This window comes from Mobula hypostoma, chromosome 8 (genome assembly GCF_963921235.1).
Source record: "Mobula hypostoma chromosome 8, sMobHyp1.1, whole genome shotgun sequence".
In the NCBI taxonomy this organism is placed as follows: domain Eukaryota; kingdom Metazoa; phylum Chordata; class Chondrichthyes; order Myliobatiformes; family Myliobatidae; genus Mobula; species Mobula hypostoma.
The window spans coordinates 54,036,242-54,052,972 of NC_086104.1; the positions used below are offsets into that span (position 1 = coordinate 54,036,242).

General features: G+C 37.7%; 1 protein-coding gene across 18 annotated transcripts in view; it reads right to left on the reverse strand.

The window, feature by feature from the left end:
* nrxn1a (neurexin 1a) overlaps window positions 1–16,731 on the reverse strand; it is a 1,799,241-nt gene that overhangs the window by 1,566,209 nt on the left and 216,301 nt on the right. For 17 of the 18 annotated variants that reach the window (XM_063055858.1, XM_063055840.1, XM_063055854.1 and 14 more), the window contains one exon: window positions 10,001–10,030. The exons of the other annotated variant lie outside the window; for it this stretch is intronic. In XM_063055858.1, the coding sequence (XP_062911928.1) occupies window positions 10,001–10,016 (16 nt within the window). In that variant the 5' untranslated portion in view covers window positions 10,017–10,030. The remainder of the gene's footprint in view (window positions 1–10,000; window positions 10,031–16,731) is intronic. 18 annotated transcript variants of the gene reach the window in all.

The window sequence follows — 16,731 nt, forward strand, 5'->3', positions numbered from 1 at the left end:
AAAATCCAAATATACAATATCCACTGCATCCCCTTTATCTAAACTACTTGTAATCTCCTCTAAGAATTCCAACAGGTTCGTCAGGCAAAATTTTCCCTGAAGGAAATCATGCTGACTTTGACCTATCTTGTCCTGGATCATCAAATACTTCATTACCTCATCTTTAACAATTGACTCCAACATCTTCCCAACCACTGAGGTCAGTCTAACTGGCTCCTTTCCGCTGCCTCCCTCCTTTTCTAAAGAGTGAAGTGACATTTGCAGTTTTCCAGTCCTCTGGAACCATGCCAGAATCCAATGATTCTTGAAAGATTATTACTAATGCCTCCACAATCTCTACTGCTATCGCTTTCAGAACCCCAGGTCTGGGTGATCTTTAGGCACCTTTAGGTCTTTCAGCTCTTTGAGCACCTTCTTCCTTGTAATAGTATCTTCACTCACTTCTCTTCCCTCACACCTTTCAATACCTGACACACTGTTAGTGTCTTCCACAGTGAAGACTGATGCAAAATACTCATTTAATTAATCTGCCAGCTCCTTAACTACTGTTATTTTTTTCTCCAGCCTCATTTTCTGGTAGTCCTCTATTCACTCTCATCTCTCTTTTTTGATATATAATTGAAAAAACTTTTTCTATCCACCTGAATTTTGTTTGCTAGTTTGCTTTCATATTTCATCTCTTCCCTCCAAATGATCCTTTCAGTTTCTTTTTGTAGATTTTTTAAAAGCTTCCCAATCCTTTATTTTCCAGCTAATTTTTGTTTTGTCATATGCCCTCTCTCTTGCCTTTACATTAGTTTTGACTTCCCTGGTCAGCCACGGTTGTACTATTTTGCCATTTGAGTATTTCTTTGTTTTTGGAATACATCTATCCTGCACCTTACTCATTTTCCCCAGCAACTCAAGCCATTGCTGCTCTGCTATCATCCCTGCCTGCCTCTCCCTCCAGTTTACTTTGGCCAGCTCCTCTCTCAAAACACTGTAATTTCCTGTACTCCACAGAAATATTGTGATGTCAGATTTTTGTTTCTCCCTATCAAATTCCATGTTGAACTCAATCATATTGTGATCACTGCCTCCCAAGGTTACCTTTACCTTAAGCTCCCTTATCACCTCTATTTCACTAAATAACACACAATCCAGTACAGTTGATCTCCCAGTAGCCTCAATGACAAGCCGCTCTAAAAAGCCATCTTGTAGGTATTCAACAAGTTCACTCTCCTGAGATCCATTACCAAGATAATTTTCCCAATCTACCTGCATGTTAAAGTCTCCTCATGACCATCATAACATTGCCCTATTGACATGCCTTTTCTATTTTCTATTGTAATTTGTAGTCCACATCCTAACTGATGTTTGGAGGCCTGTATATAACCACCATTAGGATCTTTTCACATTTGCAAGTTCTTAACTCAACCCACAAGGATTTAGCATCTATGTCACATCTTTCTAATGACTGATGTCATTCCTTACCAGCAGAGCCACACCACCCCCTCTCAGACATCCCACCCTGCAAAAACTCATTTCAGGGAGGAAGCACCATCAATTTGCGGGAGACTTCCGGGAGAGTTGGGATGTCTGCAACAGAGTAGCTCCTGAGCAGCCAGCCAACTAGTTTAAATAACGTTAGCTACGCTAATGAACGAATGACACTTGTTAAACTCACCTCAACATGTCTTTTATAGTCTTAACCCACCATGGGCAATAGAAAAGTCACTGTTGCAAACAGCGCAGCGAGCAACACTGTCATTATTTTGACCCCTATTAGGCAGGAGTACACTTTAGTGTAGTCTGGGGTGACATATGTTTTATATTTTCTTTTTTTGGAACACTCTGCAATATCGCACTCTCGCTTGTGCTCTCTCTCTCCCGTGGTCGTTCTCGCACTCTCGCGCTCTCGCTTCCTTTTTCGCTCGCGCTCTCTCTCTCTTGTGGTCGCTCTCACGCTCTCTCTTGCGCTCATTGATTTCCGTGATATTGTACATAATTTGCGGGCATCAGGGAGCCACTATTAATATGCGGGAGACTCCCGGAATTTCCGGGAGAGGTGGGATGTCTGCCCTCTGCCTACCTTCCTATCCCTCAATACAATGTGTAACGTTGGGCATTCAGCTCCTAACCACAACCATCCTTCAGCCATGGTTCAGTGATGGCCACAACATCATACCCGATCTGTAAAAATGCAACAAGATTATCCACTTTATTTCTTATACTCCGTGCATTGAGTATAACACTTTGATTATGCATTACTAATACACTGATAGTTGCCCTGCTGGCTGCCATTTTATCCTATCATCTGCCTGACCTTCCTAATAGTCTGACTGCAGGCTACCTTTGCCTTTTTACCATCCATCCTATCCTGAGACCCTTCACTCCGGTTGGCCAGTCCCCCACTAAATTAGCTTAAACCCTCCCCAGCAACTCTAACAAACCTGCCCACAAGGATATTAGTTTCCCTCTGGTTCGGGTGCTACCCTTCCCTTTTGTACAGGTCATACCTCCCCCAGAAGAGATCCCAAAAATCCAAGAACCTGCCCTGCCCTCTGTACCAGCTTCTCAGTCACTCATTTATCTGCCAAATCATCCTGTTTCTACCCTCACTGGGGCTTAGCACAGGTAGCGATCCAGAAATTACTACCAATGAGATTCTGTTTCGCAGATTTCTGCAGAGCTCTCCAAATTCTCAGTTCAGGATCTCTTTTAGACAGCTGAGTGACACAAGAGTATGCTAGTGTAAAATAAGGTTGCATTCTTAATTGGAACAACAGATCATTTAAATTCTCATACACAAGAAAATCTGAAGATGCCGGAAATCCAAGTACACACAAAACGCTGGAGGAACTCAGCTGGCCAGACTGCATCTATGGAGAAGAGTAAATAGTCAATATTTTGGACTAAGACCCTTCAGGACTCGGAAAAAAAGATGAGAAGTCAGAACAATAAGGTGGGGGAAGGGGAAGAAGTAGTACAGGCTGGTAGGTGATAGGTGAATCTGGAAGGGGGGATAGATGAAGTAAAGAGCTGGGAAGACAACAAATGAAAGAGAAAAGGGGCTGAAGGGGGGAATCTGGTAAGAGAGGGTAGAAGACCATGGAAGAAAGGTAACGAGGAGGAACACGAGGGAGGTGATCCGCAGGTAAGGGGACAAAGTGAGAGGGGGAAATGGGAAAGGTGGAAAGCAGGAATGGTGAAGAGGGTACATTTACTGGTAGTTTGAGAAATCGATGTTCATGCCGTCAGGTTGGAGGCTACCCAGAATGAATGTAAGTTGTTTTTCCTCCAGCCTGAGTGGGGCCTCATCACAGCAGTAGTGGAGGCCATGGCCTGCCATGTCAGAATGGGCATGGGAAATAGAATTGAAATGGGTAGGCACTGGGAGATCCCACTTTTTCTGGCAGACGGAGCGCAGTGGCTCAGCAAAGTGGTCTCCTAATTTACATCGGTTTTCACCGATATACAGGAGGCCACACCAGGAGCACCATATACAGTAGATGACCCCAAAGGACTCATAGGTGAAGCATCGCCTCGCCTGGAAGGACTATTTGTGGCTCTGAATGATAGTGAGGGAGGTTGTGTCAGGTCAGGGATGGCACTTGTTCCACTTACAAGGATAATTATCAGGAGGGAGATCAGTGGGGAGGGATGAAAGGACAAGGCAGTCGTATAGGAAGCAATCCCTGCTGAAAGTGGTGGGGGGGTGGAAAAATGAGCTTGGTGGTGGGATCCCACTGAAGATGATAGAAGTTAAGGAGAACTTCTCGCCACACTTTCAAAGTGCTTCAATTGAATTATTTGAAAATTTAACAGATTTGCATCCCCAAGGCTCTTCCATCTGTCCATATTTTTGTTATCCCCTCTTACACTGTCTCTCCAAGACCTAATGTCTTAGATATCCTACTCATATCATCAACACCTTCAAAATTAAAAGAACCATGTTTCGGAAAGCATGCTGGGTGTGATAAGTGTGAACCTTTTGGTTTTAAAGACCTTCTTCTGGGTGAACATCTAAGTTGTTATCTCAATCAATTACTGAAAATATTTTTGAGTTTAAAATAAAATTGACAAAAATGTTATTCCAAAACAGAGAGTCGAAAAGAACTAGATTATAGAATCCTGGATATTATTAGATTAACTATTTGTGATAAACCTCACTTGACTTTTTTCCTTTCGTTTCTATGCTGCAGATATGCACAATCCATTTGCATTTTTAGAAGTAGTCGACCCATGGAATCCAGAACTGTCGTGTGGCAGAGATGAAGGGTGGCACAGCAGCTTCTAGTGTGATATCAAGAAGGTAATAAATGCACTCCAGGACACCACATGTGATCTGAAAACATTCACATTCTGCTGGTTAGTCCTGACGAAGGGTCTCGGCCTGAAACGTCGACTGCATCTCTTCCTAGAGATGCTGCCTGGCCTGCTGCGTTCACCAGCAACTTTGATGTGTGCTGCTGATTTACTAGTCACCTCAGTATATTCCATTTTCCCAAGTTTTCCCTGCTACTTTCCTACTCCTCTGGATTTCTTGATTTATGTCATGGTCACTCCTGCAATGATTCACTTTACCATTTGAATACTCCTGCTCCCCACCTTATTTGTTCATACCCTTCATTGCTACTTTTCCTCAGTACTATGATTACAGTTACTGTATCCTTCAGCTCTGATTCAAAGTAATCAGACTGAACTATTAATCACTCTACAGATTTTTAATAATATTTCTTAGCAAGCATATGTCAGTGTTTGAGAAGGTGGTACTGAGCTACCTTTTAGGAGCACAGTTATTAATTTCATAGTCATGCCACAGTGGATTGAGCAAAGAGCCCCAGCAACTTTGAGAGCATTCAGCTTGGAAGGTACCAACGTCCTTCCTTTGAGATGACTGGCTAATAATTACAACCATCTTTCTTTATGCTCTGTATATCCCTAGCCAATACAGAATGTTTCATGCTCTGCTTTCAGTACTTTACATATTTATTTCATATTTCCAGCATTCATCATGTATACCTTTTGTTCAGGATTATTTTACTTCCTGGATACTGTAATACTATGTGGCTTGCTCCCATGAAGGCAAAGCAATTGAGCCAGCCTTCCAGGGTCCACTTAAATAAAGTAACTGCACATGGATAACCTGTAGCATTTGAATATATTTAGACCTTGGTCACCAAAAGAACTATTGATAGAATTTAGGATATGAATTCATAGATTTCCCCATACGGAACAAAGTGAAAGATTGGGAACCATGAATAAAATGACCTTGAATGGGATGGATGTGATCACTGCATTAAATATTTCAAGCAAGATGAGTAAAGATTAACAGGTTGAATAACAAGATTTAAAAAAATAAATTATTTAACAGCCCTTTTATTTTAATAAATTAAATCTATAGATATGGAGACATTTTTAAGTGATCATAGACATTTTAATATCCTTAATTACTAAGTATGGTAATCAAGTGAAAGGCAGTTATGCTGTCCAACTTTAAAAAATGCTGGAGACTATCACCTACCATGAGATTCCTTAAAAATATGAAACCAATTCACCTACAAAAAAACCAAGATGCCAGGCAAAATCTAAAATTTGCTGAAAAATAGTGGGAATACATGATCAAAATTGCCCTCATCCCATTTTACACTATTTATGCATAAATTCTGACTATTTTTCAAATTAACCTTGATAATTTTTATTGTAAATTTCAAGGGAGATTTCTTTACCACGTATCCCTTAAATTCTAGATTCCTTGTGTTTGGTCAGAGCATTGATTTCTCCATTTTCCTCTTATGTGAAATTATTGACAAAGAAGTGTTGTTTCTAGAAACATCAACAAGAGCTTCAAAACAATTTACAAATTTCAATGACCTCAAATATCTTAGTTAAAATATAATTTACACTTCTATCAAAGAGAGTAACAAAAACATTCATCATTGACTCCTCAATAACCACTAAATTCACACAACAATAACAACTATTCTGGTCCTACTGTATTAAAATTCTCAAATAATGTACATCAAGCATTGTTCTCATGAGAGTAAAGTTTGAAAAATGATGACAATAAAAATGAGGAGGTTTAATTCTCATAGAAGTACCCTGTTTACTTTGACAGTCATTTAGCTAATTATATCAGAGGGCACAGACACACATTTAATAAAACAATGCTACCCATACATGTTGATGAAAGCAGACCAATTAATCTGAGTTTAAACATAATTTTGCATGCAACATGCATCAATTGCTCTTGCACCATTCACTGCTACTTTTAGTCTATCCCTCATATAATTTTGACCTATTAATACTCAATGTAATTGAAACTAATTTGTAGCTCAGGAGAAGAATGCTTAGCATAAATGCAAAACAAGTAAACTCAATAACCCATTGCATGAAGAATAGTAAATGGAAAATGTAGTCTCAACTGTGATCTAGAGTAGCTGGGCGTATTTCTGTTTTGAATTAGAAATTCAGAGATTTTAGCACAAAATCTAAAATGGCATTGCAGCACAGTCCTTAGGGATCATTAACAAAAGAAAATCTGCAGATGCTGGAAACCCAAGCAACACACACACAAAATGCTGGAGGAACTTATCAGGTCAGGCAGCATCAATGGAAAAGAGAAAACAGTCAGCGTTTCAGACTAAAACCCTTCATCAGGTTTTCTGGCCTGCTAAGTTCCTGCAGCATTTTGCGTGTGTTCGTTAGGGATCATTGCACAGTTAGCAATAAGTCTATAAATGTAGGCCATATCTTTTCTCTCAGAATGGGGAAAAAAAGCTCCACAGTCTTTTGGTTAATATCTATTACTTACTTGGCATTACTAAAGTAGTTGGTCCAGTGATTATCACATTACTTTGCTGTGTACTTAGTTGTGTGCAACTGTTTAATGCAGTTCCTGCACTAGATTCTAAGAGACGATTTGGATGTCCTGAAAGATGCACTCAGATGACATAGAAAGTGACATAGGAAGATGCATACAGAACGTTATAATGGCACATCTTCTCTCTGAAACACATCAAATGGCCTTCAACACTCAACTTTCCAATGCAAATATATTTGCATGAGTATCAAATACGACTATGCTCTGTATCAAATATGGTCTGAATGCCATCACCTTGAACCCCTCAATCAGATAATCACATCATCTCTCCATAAAGAATCATGATTTGATTCAATTCTTTGGGGAAACCAGAGGTAAAAAAAAATAAGTAGCTTTCTTTTTTGGAATCCAAAAGCAATAAAACTTGTAAGTTTTATTGCTTATAAGACCAGCAATAAAATCCAGCCCTCAGAAACAGAAAAGCAAATATTTTACGATTTCCCAATCTTACAGGAAACTCTTTTCCTGTCAGTGTCTTTCTATACAAGATATCTGTATCAAGCATAAAACCTAAATTGCATGTGAAACTTTTTCTTTCTCTTTGCAAAGATGCTTGGACAATTTCCAAGCAAACTTGCATTTTATCCATTGTCAGTGCATTTATCATATTGAATGAAAGAAAATTGTAATGCTTCTCTGAAGTTAAGCAAAAATATAAATAAACTCAACAAAATAAACTAGTTAATATTGGTTGAGGTAATTAGCTGATACTTAAACCAGTTGCCTACTTTTCATCAGACCGCTTTATCATTTATAGTTATGAAAAGTAAACAGAATGCAATGAAAATGGCCATTAATTTATTAAAGACCATGATGCACTATTGGTATTACACAATTTCATTTGTTTTAGATGTTCAGAAATTATTCACAGTGGTTGTATGCATGATAGTTTTGAATATTCTTTACATAGTTCCTTTCATGGGGAACTAGAAGGTCTTAAATTACAACTCCAGCACCCGGAGCCACTCAACTCATTTCAGTTACTTATTCCGGTGACCTTATAAGGCCTGATCAAGATGCCAAGTACCAACAGAATTCAGATTTCTACTCATTTGGAGACTAGTTTAAAATTGGTTGGGCTTTTCTCTTTTACATTTTTGTCCCACCCTTCACTGATTCCACCTCCACTCAGCAAGTCCATTCCTGAACAAAATTATACCTCAAAGCAACCAACTGGTCAAACTACATAGTGAGCAGAAAACTGAAGACCATCCCGATGAAGTGTCTCGGCCCGAAATGTTGAATGTACTCTTTTCCAGAGATGCTGCCCGGTCTGCTGAGTTCCTCCAGCACTTTGTGTGTGTTGCTTGGATTTCCAGCATCTGCAGATTTTTTCGCCTTTGTGCTACCAAAATCATAAATCATGTTTTATCTAGCTCCTCAATTAGTTCTCCTCAGTTTCCCAACTTCTGTTAGATTTCCTTCAGGAGGTTACCCCAGTGCCTAAGGGGCATTCTATATATTTTGCAATACATTTTAATTCACCCAGAAATGCATATTCAAAGAAATGATAGTGGGAGCAGATAGTTGTAATTTCAAACTAAAGCTGGTTTTACACTCTTATCCACACGTTCACATCCAGCAGGAATTTAGAGTCAGTTTTCCCCTTTCTGACCTAAAGGCAGTGAAACTAAATGCAGAGCTCCTAAGGCCACAACAATTGAGATAATTTCAGCTCAGTTGCTCCTGCATATTTATGGCTGTTCACCAACTAAAGGCTTCTGAATACCAAGAGAATCCAGCACTTGTCATTAATACAACTGCAATATTTTCTTTTAAGTTTAAGCCCAAGTAAAATGATGATCATGATATTTTAAAGATGCCTTTAACCTGAACCAACTAAGATTTAATAAACGTAATTTATTCAATTGTAATGTATAATACTCAATAACTATTACTCATTTTAAAACACAATACAATTAATATCCATGACATATTAAGATAAGGTTATTTTTCAACTGTATGAGTAGCACTGCATTTATAACAGCTTTGGTCAGGTTTCAAAAGGGCAATGACCTATTGCAAGATGCTGGTTTTGCCTTGACAAAATACTCAAAAAACATAAAATCCAAAAAAAAAATTATTTCAATTCTCCATCATCAAAGTAGAACCGTCAACCTGTTTTCCAAAGTATTGTATCTAACAAGCAGGTAAGAATGTTGTAGTCACTTTGAATACTGAGAAACAAATATCAGAGGTAGCCTTACCTGAAGTCAGAACGCAATATAATATCATAACCACACATCATTTCCCCAGTAGAAAACTTTGCATAATAAAAAGAAGCTACTATCCCCTATTCGCACTGGTGGCATTTACATGTATATATTTTAATTATGCCATAAAAGACTTTTGTACCTTTAATTTTACCTATGGAATTGATGGAATGGTTCCAATGAAGTAAGCATATTTGAATAAAAAGAGAAACAATTTATAAGTTTTATGATATATGTTAAGGCAACCAATCACAGCAAGAAAATATACCACACCTAGACATATAAGCGTGACATTATGTCGAGATGGAAGTATGAATCCCACGTAATGATGCTAATTTTAGTGAGGAAGAGGATTTAAATCATTCATAAAGAACATTGAACGTAATCAGGAATGAGAATGTGGTTGACTTGCTTTCAAAACCATTCCTCCAGCATTCCAACAGCCTGGGCAGGTGCATACAACGTATTTTCAATCAGCCATGCAAATTTGTTGATGGTCTAAGCACACTGCTGCACACATGGCAATAAAGTGTGACAATTCATCACACCCCAAGCTGAGAGCAGGCACTAATTAGTGACAATACCACCAGATACATAAGCAAGCAAAATTATGAACATTATAACTTCAAGCACTCTGAACTAGTTATACAGTCAATATGATAACAGTGCTTTAATTAGTTAACACTAACATTTTTCACAAAAACTATTCTGATTTATCCTAATTTGCACAAAGACAAAGGCAAAGAAAAAAAAAAGCTGGACTCAAGTGCAAAAAGAACTAAAAGAATAAAGAAAGACAGAAGTTTCTTCAAACAGCCAAACTGGAGGTATAAGCTTTTTCAATTATTTCTAGATAGAGTAAGACAACTACTAAAGGGGGAGAAGAAGGAAGCACAGTGGTAAAAAGGAATGGAACCCATACCTTGGTCGCCCATCATCAGGTGCGCCAGACCTTAAAGGGAAATAAGAGCAGAGTCAGCAAAGAACAAGGGCACGTGGGAAGGTATTGTCACAATGACAAAAATGTTTTGTGACAGACATCTCCTTTTGATTAGATGTCCTCATTACAGGGAAATAAAAAAGCATTTTTCAACCACAGGTTGCAATGCTTTGGGACAAGATCAGAAGAGTGAAAATATGATCCAGATAGCATTGGACAAATCTGAGAATTTTTACATACACATATTTGCATTGAACAGAATTAAGGCTCTTAAAAAGAAAGTCATTTTCACCCAAGGGAAATTTTGTGACCGAGCCACTCTTCTGCCTATACATTATGCTGAAGTGACATTTTTAAATTTCATGTCTGCTTCCTTAAATATATATTTACAGGAAAGCTTTAATCAAGATTAAAATTCCAAATAAAAGTAGTAACACTGAGCAGAGATGCTATTAGCATGGTCTACAGTGATTAACTTCTGATAGTTATACAACTTCCTGTTTCAACGTGTTGCTATGTTGTAAATTTAGAATTTTATATAACGTTTAGTTTGTCAACTGAACTATACTTATCATATTTGATTTACAAAATGCAGTTTGCACATTTGTTATTGAAACAATTAAATAATTTTATACCCTTCCAGAATGTTACTATTTGTGCTCATATTAGTACAAAAATAATTGATTTTGAATGATTTATAATATATTTCTTTTTTTGAATGAAGAACTGGAGATAGGTCAGAACTTTTATAGCCTAGGAGAGAAAACTTGAAGTAGATTGCCTACCCAATGTATACACTACCTAGTTTACTTCCTATTGAAATCTTTCACAAATAAAAAAAGTAAAATCCATTCATGACTACCATTTTTTTCTCCCAGCAATGAAAGTTCAAATTTATATCCTGAATTTGACTTTAAATGAACAGAAGTTAAATATCAATGATACCATCTCCATAGTTTAATATATTTATATTTATGTGGTTCGAAGGAACAAACTGATGGGAGTCTAGAGCTTTAATTCTATGAGACTCAATTAACATAGCTATTGAAAGTGTCATTGTACTTTTGAAAATTAATGTATTTAATAGATTTAGGCAGTTAGTTATTATCATGTCGGGGAACCTAACACAGTAACAAAACTGTGATTTACTGGACATCACACACAAAATACTGGAAAAACTCAGCAGGCCAGGGACTATCCATGGAGAAGAATACAGTTGACGGTTTACTCTTTTCCATAGATGCTGTCTGGGCTGCTGAGTTTCTCCAGCATTTTGCCTGTGTTGCTTGGATTTCTAGCATATGTAGATTTTCTCTTGTTTGTGATTCACAGAACATGTTCACGAGGAGCAAACCAGACAATTTTAAATCTTAAAAAGGAAGGTGGTAATGCTAAGGAATTATAATGCATTGATCAAACCACACTGGGAGTATTGAGAGTAGTTTTGGACCCTATATCTATGAAAGGACATACTGTTATTGGAGCGGATCGAGGAGAGATTTATGATAACGAAAGGGTGAACATATGAGGAGTGTTTGATGGCTCTCGGCCTGTAGCTGCTGGAGTTCAGAAGAATGAGGAGGGATCAAACTGAAACCTACCTAATATTGTAAGACCTAGATAGAGTGGGCGACAAGAGGATGCTTCTTGCAGGAGAGTCGAGGACCAATGGACATGGCCTCAGACTACATGGACATTACTTTAGATGAGGAAGCATAAAGTGAATCTGTGACATTCATTGGCACAAACAAATGTGAAGGCCAAATTTTTGGGTATATTTAAACTGGAGGTTGATATGTTCTTGATTAGTAAAGGTATCAAAGGTTATGGGGAGAAGGCATACTGGTTGCATTATGGTCTGATATAGCAATTCAAAGGCATAGGAATGCAAGAAGTTGCAGAGTAGTAGATTCTGCCCAATGCATCGTAAGCACATCTCTCCCAGCTCTCGGTTGTATCTGCTGTAGGCACTACTTCAGGAATGCAATATCTATCATCAAAGGTCCCCACCATCTGGGACAAGGCACATTGTTGCAGATGACATCAGGCAGAAGGTACAGAGACCCATACCATCAGTTTCAAGAACAGCTACTTCCCAGCAACAATTCAGTTCTTGAACCAACTGGCAAAAGCCTAATCACGATAATTCAGCACTGTTACCACTGTGCACTAAAATGGACAATGTTTATGTTCTAATTGTGTCTTCTTGGAAAAATTGTTTATACTTTATGCTTACATTGTATTTTACTTCTGAATGCTGTTTACGTGAAGCTCTGTGCCTGTCAAGCAGCTGCAAGTAAGCTTTCCATTGCACCTCTGCAACATTACATGTACTTGTGCATATGATTAACAAAAATTCAACTTCTGAGATGAGCTTTCAAGTCTTTTGAAGCCTGTAATACTGCTCAATTTTAACTTGTGTCCTTGCTGTCAAATTGTCTTTCAGGAGAATTACTTAAAAAGATATTAATACTAATGTACTTCTCACCAGCCTGGAAGTGTAATCCCTGAGGTTGCTATTCCTTTACACAACTAAATTTCCTGTCATGTCCATCACAGTAAATAACTATCAGAAAAAATCATCTTCAAGGCGTCCTATATATTGATCCCTTCTGAAGTCGCTTTTCACTTCCCTCAGTGTTTTGATTGGAAAATGTTTAATTTTAATTACCTGTTCCTCTGTGACTATTTTAAAATAGTTCTGGTAAAATTGAAGGGGCACTTGATGGCTGGTGTGCTGAATAAATGCCAACATATTATATCATAAATGACAGTTGCAAAACATTGTGCAAAATTAGGTGATATTTTTCACTCTAGAATTACTCTTGAACCAATATACAGAGCTGGAAATTACACAGCATCTGAAAAGGCACATGAAAACAGCCATGCACAGCAGAGAAGGGTCTGGCTCACAGCAATTTTCTATAATGATGCTCAGCATTGAAATTCTAATGCAGACATGATCCAAATTATTGTGCACAATAGAAAATGCTTAGCATACTTACTCTCATGCCCACGCAAAGGCTCTTCATTCGCAAGCTGTTGCCACTGGGGAGCTTGAGGAGCAAGTCAATTGGACAATGATTAGGGGAATGGAGTGGTCAGTGAAGGGCTTGGAAGAGAGGAATGGACAACTGAGGGGAGGACTTGGGGACGGGAGCACGTGAAAATTAACACTGAAAAGTCAGTGGTTGTGTCCTTAGAGAAAATATCTAAATGAGAATCTTGGACTAGCCTGCAGCAGCTCAGATGAAGTCATGCTTTCATTAAACTTGAAGCTGGGCTTAACCCTGACCCAAGGCCTACTTCAGTGTGGCTGGATCATGTCATCCATGGACAGCTTATGCAATTCATCTACAGTTGGTGTCCAGAACAAAAATATACAAATGTATCTTCAGTTCATTCTCATCAATTATATCTATGGTAAATTCTATTACAGAGTGTACAAAAACACTCTTGGGTAAATTTAATTCTTGGCTGTTCTCCCTCTAGATCCAGGTCTTTAACTGCTTTGAAGTATGTTCAGTTACTTATCAGGAAACAACAGAAAGAATTACCTTCATACAAATTTATTTCCAGATTATTTTACATTACTTTACTTCAAAATTAAGTAACTTTGAACATTAGAATGCTTTAATGATGAGGCTCCTTTTAGAAGTGAAAATAAATGTCAAATTTAGCTTGAAGTGACTTGTTCCTTGTTTCCATATAATTTCCCATTCTTATAAGGATTACATAAAAACTTGAAATTATTTCACTATGGTCTTAGATGAAATTACATTGCAGAGAAATAATACTTTAGCACTCAGCTTATTAAGTTTCCATTGGGGCATTTGCACTGCTAGTGTAAGGACCTGATTAATATAGAGCTACAAACATACAAACTTAAGGCAGAAAAAAATGTTAATATATCCAAACTACTTACTAATTAGCTTTGGAGTTTTAATCCCCCTGCAATTATCAAATGAGCTCTGAATAACCCCTTCCTTACAACAATGTGTAATAATAATACATGGCTTAGAATCTTTGCAAAATTCCATCCAAACTTTGCCAAAAAAAAAGGTTTTGGCTTATTTAAATGGCCTGCCAATTTTTATCAGTCTCATCATGGACAAAAAATATAGAAAATGGTTAAGAATTAAATCTAAGAAAATTAAGGTATATTTGAGCCAACATAAATACCCATTCGGACAATCCACCTAGTTTTATTAATTCAATTGGACTAAGTCTTTTTGCTACTTTGCCCACGAAAACACTAAAAGGAGAAATCGCTGCATATTCTGCCCAGATCATTTAACATAGAAATAATAATGTTAAATTTGTCTAAATTAAGGACAGCAACAAATTTGAACAGGTTTTCAGGCGATTAATAAAGATATCAAGTCAATCTTCCAATATCACTTAAAAATGTATGAACTAACAAGAAGTCTAATTATTTCAGATCCATGTTTCTAAGAAGCAGTCAAGGTGCAGATTTACACCATCTGGTATCCTGCACCACTCTACCATTAGTAGGGACAAGAAAAAATACCAAATAGAACAAAAAATACCAGTACTGCTGTGGCACTCATGATCATCACCAAACCTACCTACCATTACTTCCAACCTCTAGTGATAAGCATGTACATTAATTGCTCAGGGACAGCTTCTATCCCACTGTCATCAGACTCTTGAACAGATCACTTGTTCGATAAGATGTACACTTGATCTCACAACCTACCTGACTTTGAACTTGCATGTTATTCTTTACCTGACTCATTCCTCCGAGATGCAGCACAGAGCATCATAGGAAGTCATTCCTGCCTGTGGCCATCAAACTTTATAACTCCTACCTTGGAGGGTCAGACACCCTGAGCCAATAGGCTGGTCCTGGACTTATTTCATAATTTACTGGCATAATTTACATATTACTATTTTATGGCTCTATTACTATTTATTATTTATGGTGCAACTGTAACAAAAACCAATTTCCCCTGGGATCAATAAAGTATGACTATGACTATCTTCTTTGAGGCTGCATTGTTATTGTTTTACCTTGTTTTACCTCAGTGCACTGTATAATTATTTAAACTGTATGAACAGTATGCAAGACAAGCTCTTCACTGTAACTTGGTACGTGTGACAAGTATAAACAAATATCAATGCCAAAATCAAAATTCTAAGAGCCCATCTTAAGGTTTCTGCCAATAAGGCAAGTAGCCAAAACTGTGTCTGCTTCAAATATGCAAGTTCATCGGTAGTGAAATAAAAGGCAGTTTCATCAAGAAAGTTGCAAGGCTGATGTAAAGAAAGAGTTAAATTTGTAACACAAAATGGAAGTTTGTAAGAGAAAATGGTGTTAGTTCGGAAAGTGGCCTGGCAATGTTTTGAGAAAGTACAGGGGGACCAGTGCACAGCAACGTAGTCAGAACTTCTGAAAGTAGATAATGCTGGAAAATATGTTTGTTCTGAAAGGGAAGATGAGTCCATAGCTGAACATACTGCCTGATAGAACTGTCCCATGGGAAAGTATTAGGATATTGAGTCCTGACGGCTATAAAAAGGTGGAATTTCAATGTGCAAAAGAGAATCTTTACTCAGGCTGGTCTGTGACTGGAGCCATGTGTTGGAGATAGAGACAGGAACATCAAAAGAGGGAGAGAGAGGAGTAGTGCAGCTTAGTAATTGGTTGATAAGTATTATTTTGTCTCTTTTACAACTTCATTAATCATTTTCTTTGCTCCTGTATTTATTCTTTATGTAACCAGAATGAAGTAATTTCTTATAACCTTGAATACGTGTACAATGCTTTCTTTGTTTTCAGATACCTCTTGCTGCTTAATCAGAAAAGAACGAGGAATAAATTTTTAAAAATATTTTCTTTACAACTGACTAATATAACATTGTTGAAGCATGAAGCAGTCCTAGTTAGGATTTCAAAAAGGTCTTTTGGTTGAATTTATATGTGATATGGCCACTGCTGACAAGGCCAGCATTTAATGCCCATCTAAAATACAGACAGAATATATTCAGTAAGCCAGGCGGCTTCCACTTCGATATATATTCATTTCAGAAGAAAGGTATTACCTGAAACATTAACTCTTTACTAATAACGATAGATGCTGCTTATGTTATTGAGGATCTCTAGCATTTTGTTTTCATTTCATATTTTCACTTACTGCATCATTTTGCCTTTCAATTTATTACAAATACTATAAACCCCTTAACCCACTTCTCTGTGCTGCTGTAACCTTTCTGATGAAGGGATTGTAACCAGGTGGCTTTGGTAATGAGACTCAGTATTAAGACCCAGTCAAGATGGAGAATTCTCAAGCTAACTGACTGCATGACTGTTAGTGTGATGCCTTTCAAATGCAAAATTTGCCTTGGAGAATGTAATTGGAGTATTTTTTTAAGTAACTGCAGAACACTGTAAATTGGGTGCATGTGTAAGATACTGAGCATGATACTTTTTACTGGTTACTCAAACTTCCTGTTATTCAATCTTGATACATCCAAGTGAAGAGGATTGTATCACATGGACTCAGCGATAGGTTTTTCTAAACAACAAAAATGTGCTAGACTGCTCATACCTAAATTAGAACATAAGACAGCCATTTCATGAACAATGCATGACCCTGTGCTGTATTCCACCTGGAGGCCAGCATTCAGCACTGGGCTGTGGCTTAATGCAACACAAAGTAATCAACTGTCATGCAAAGCTTGTAGTGGGT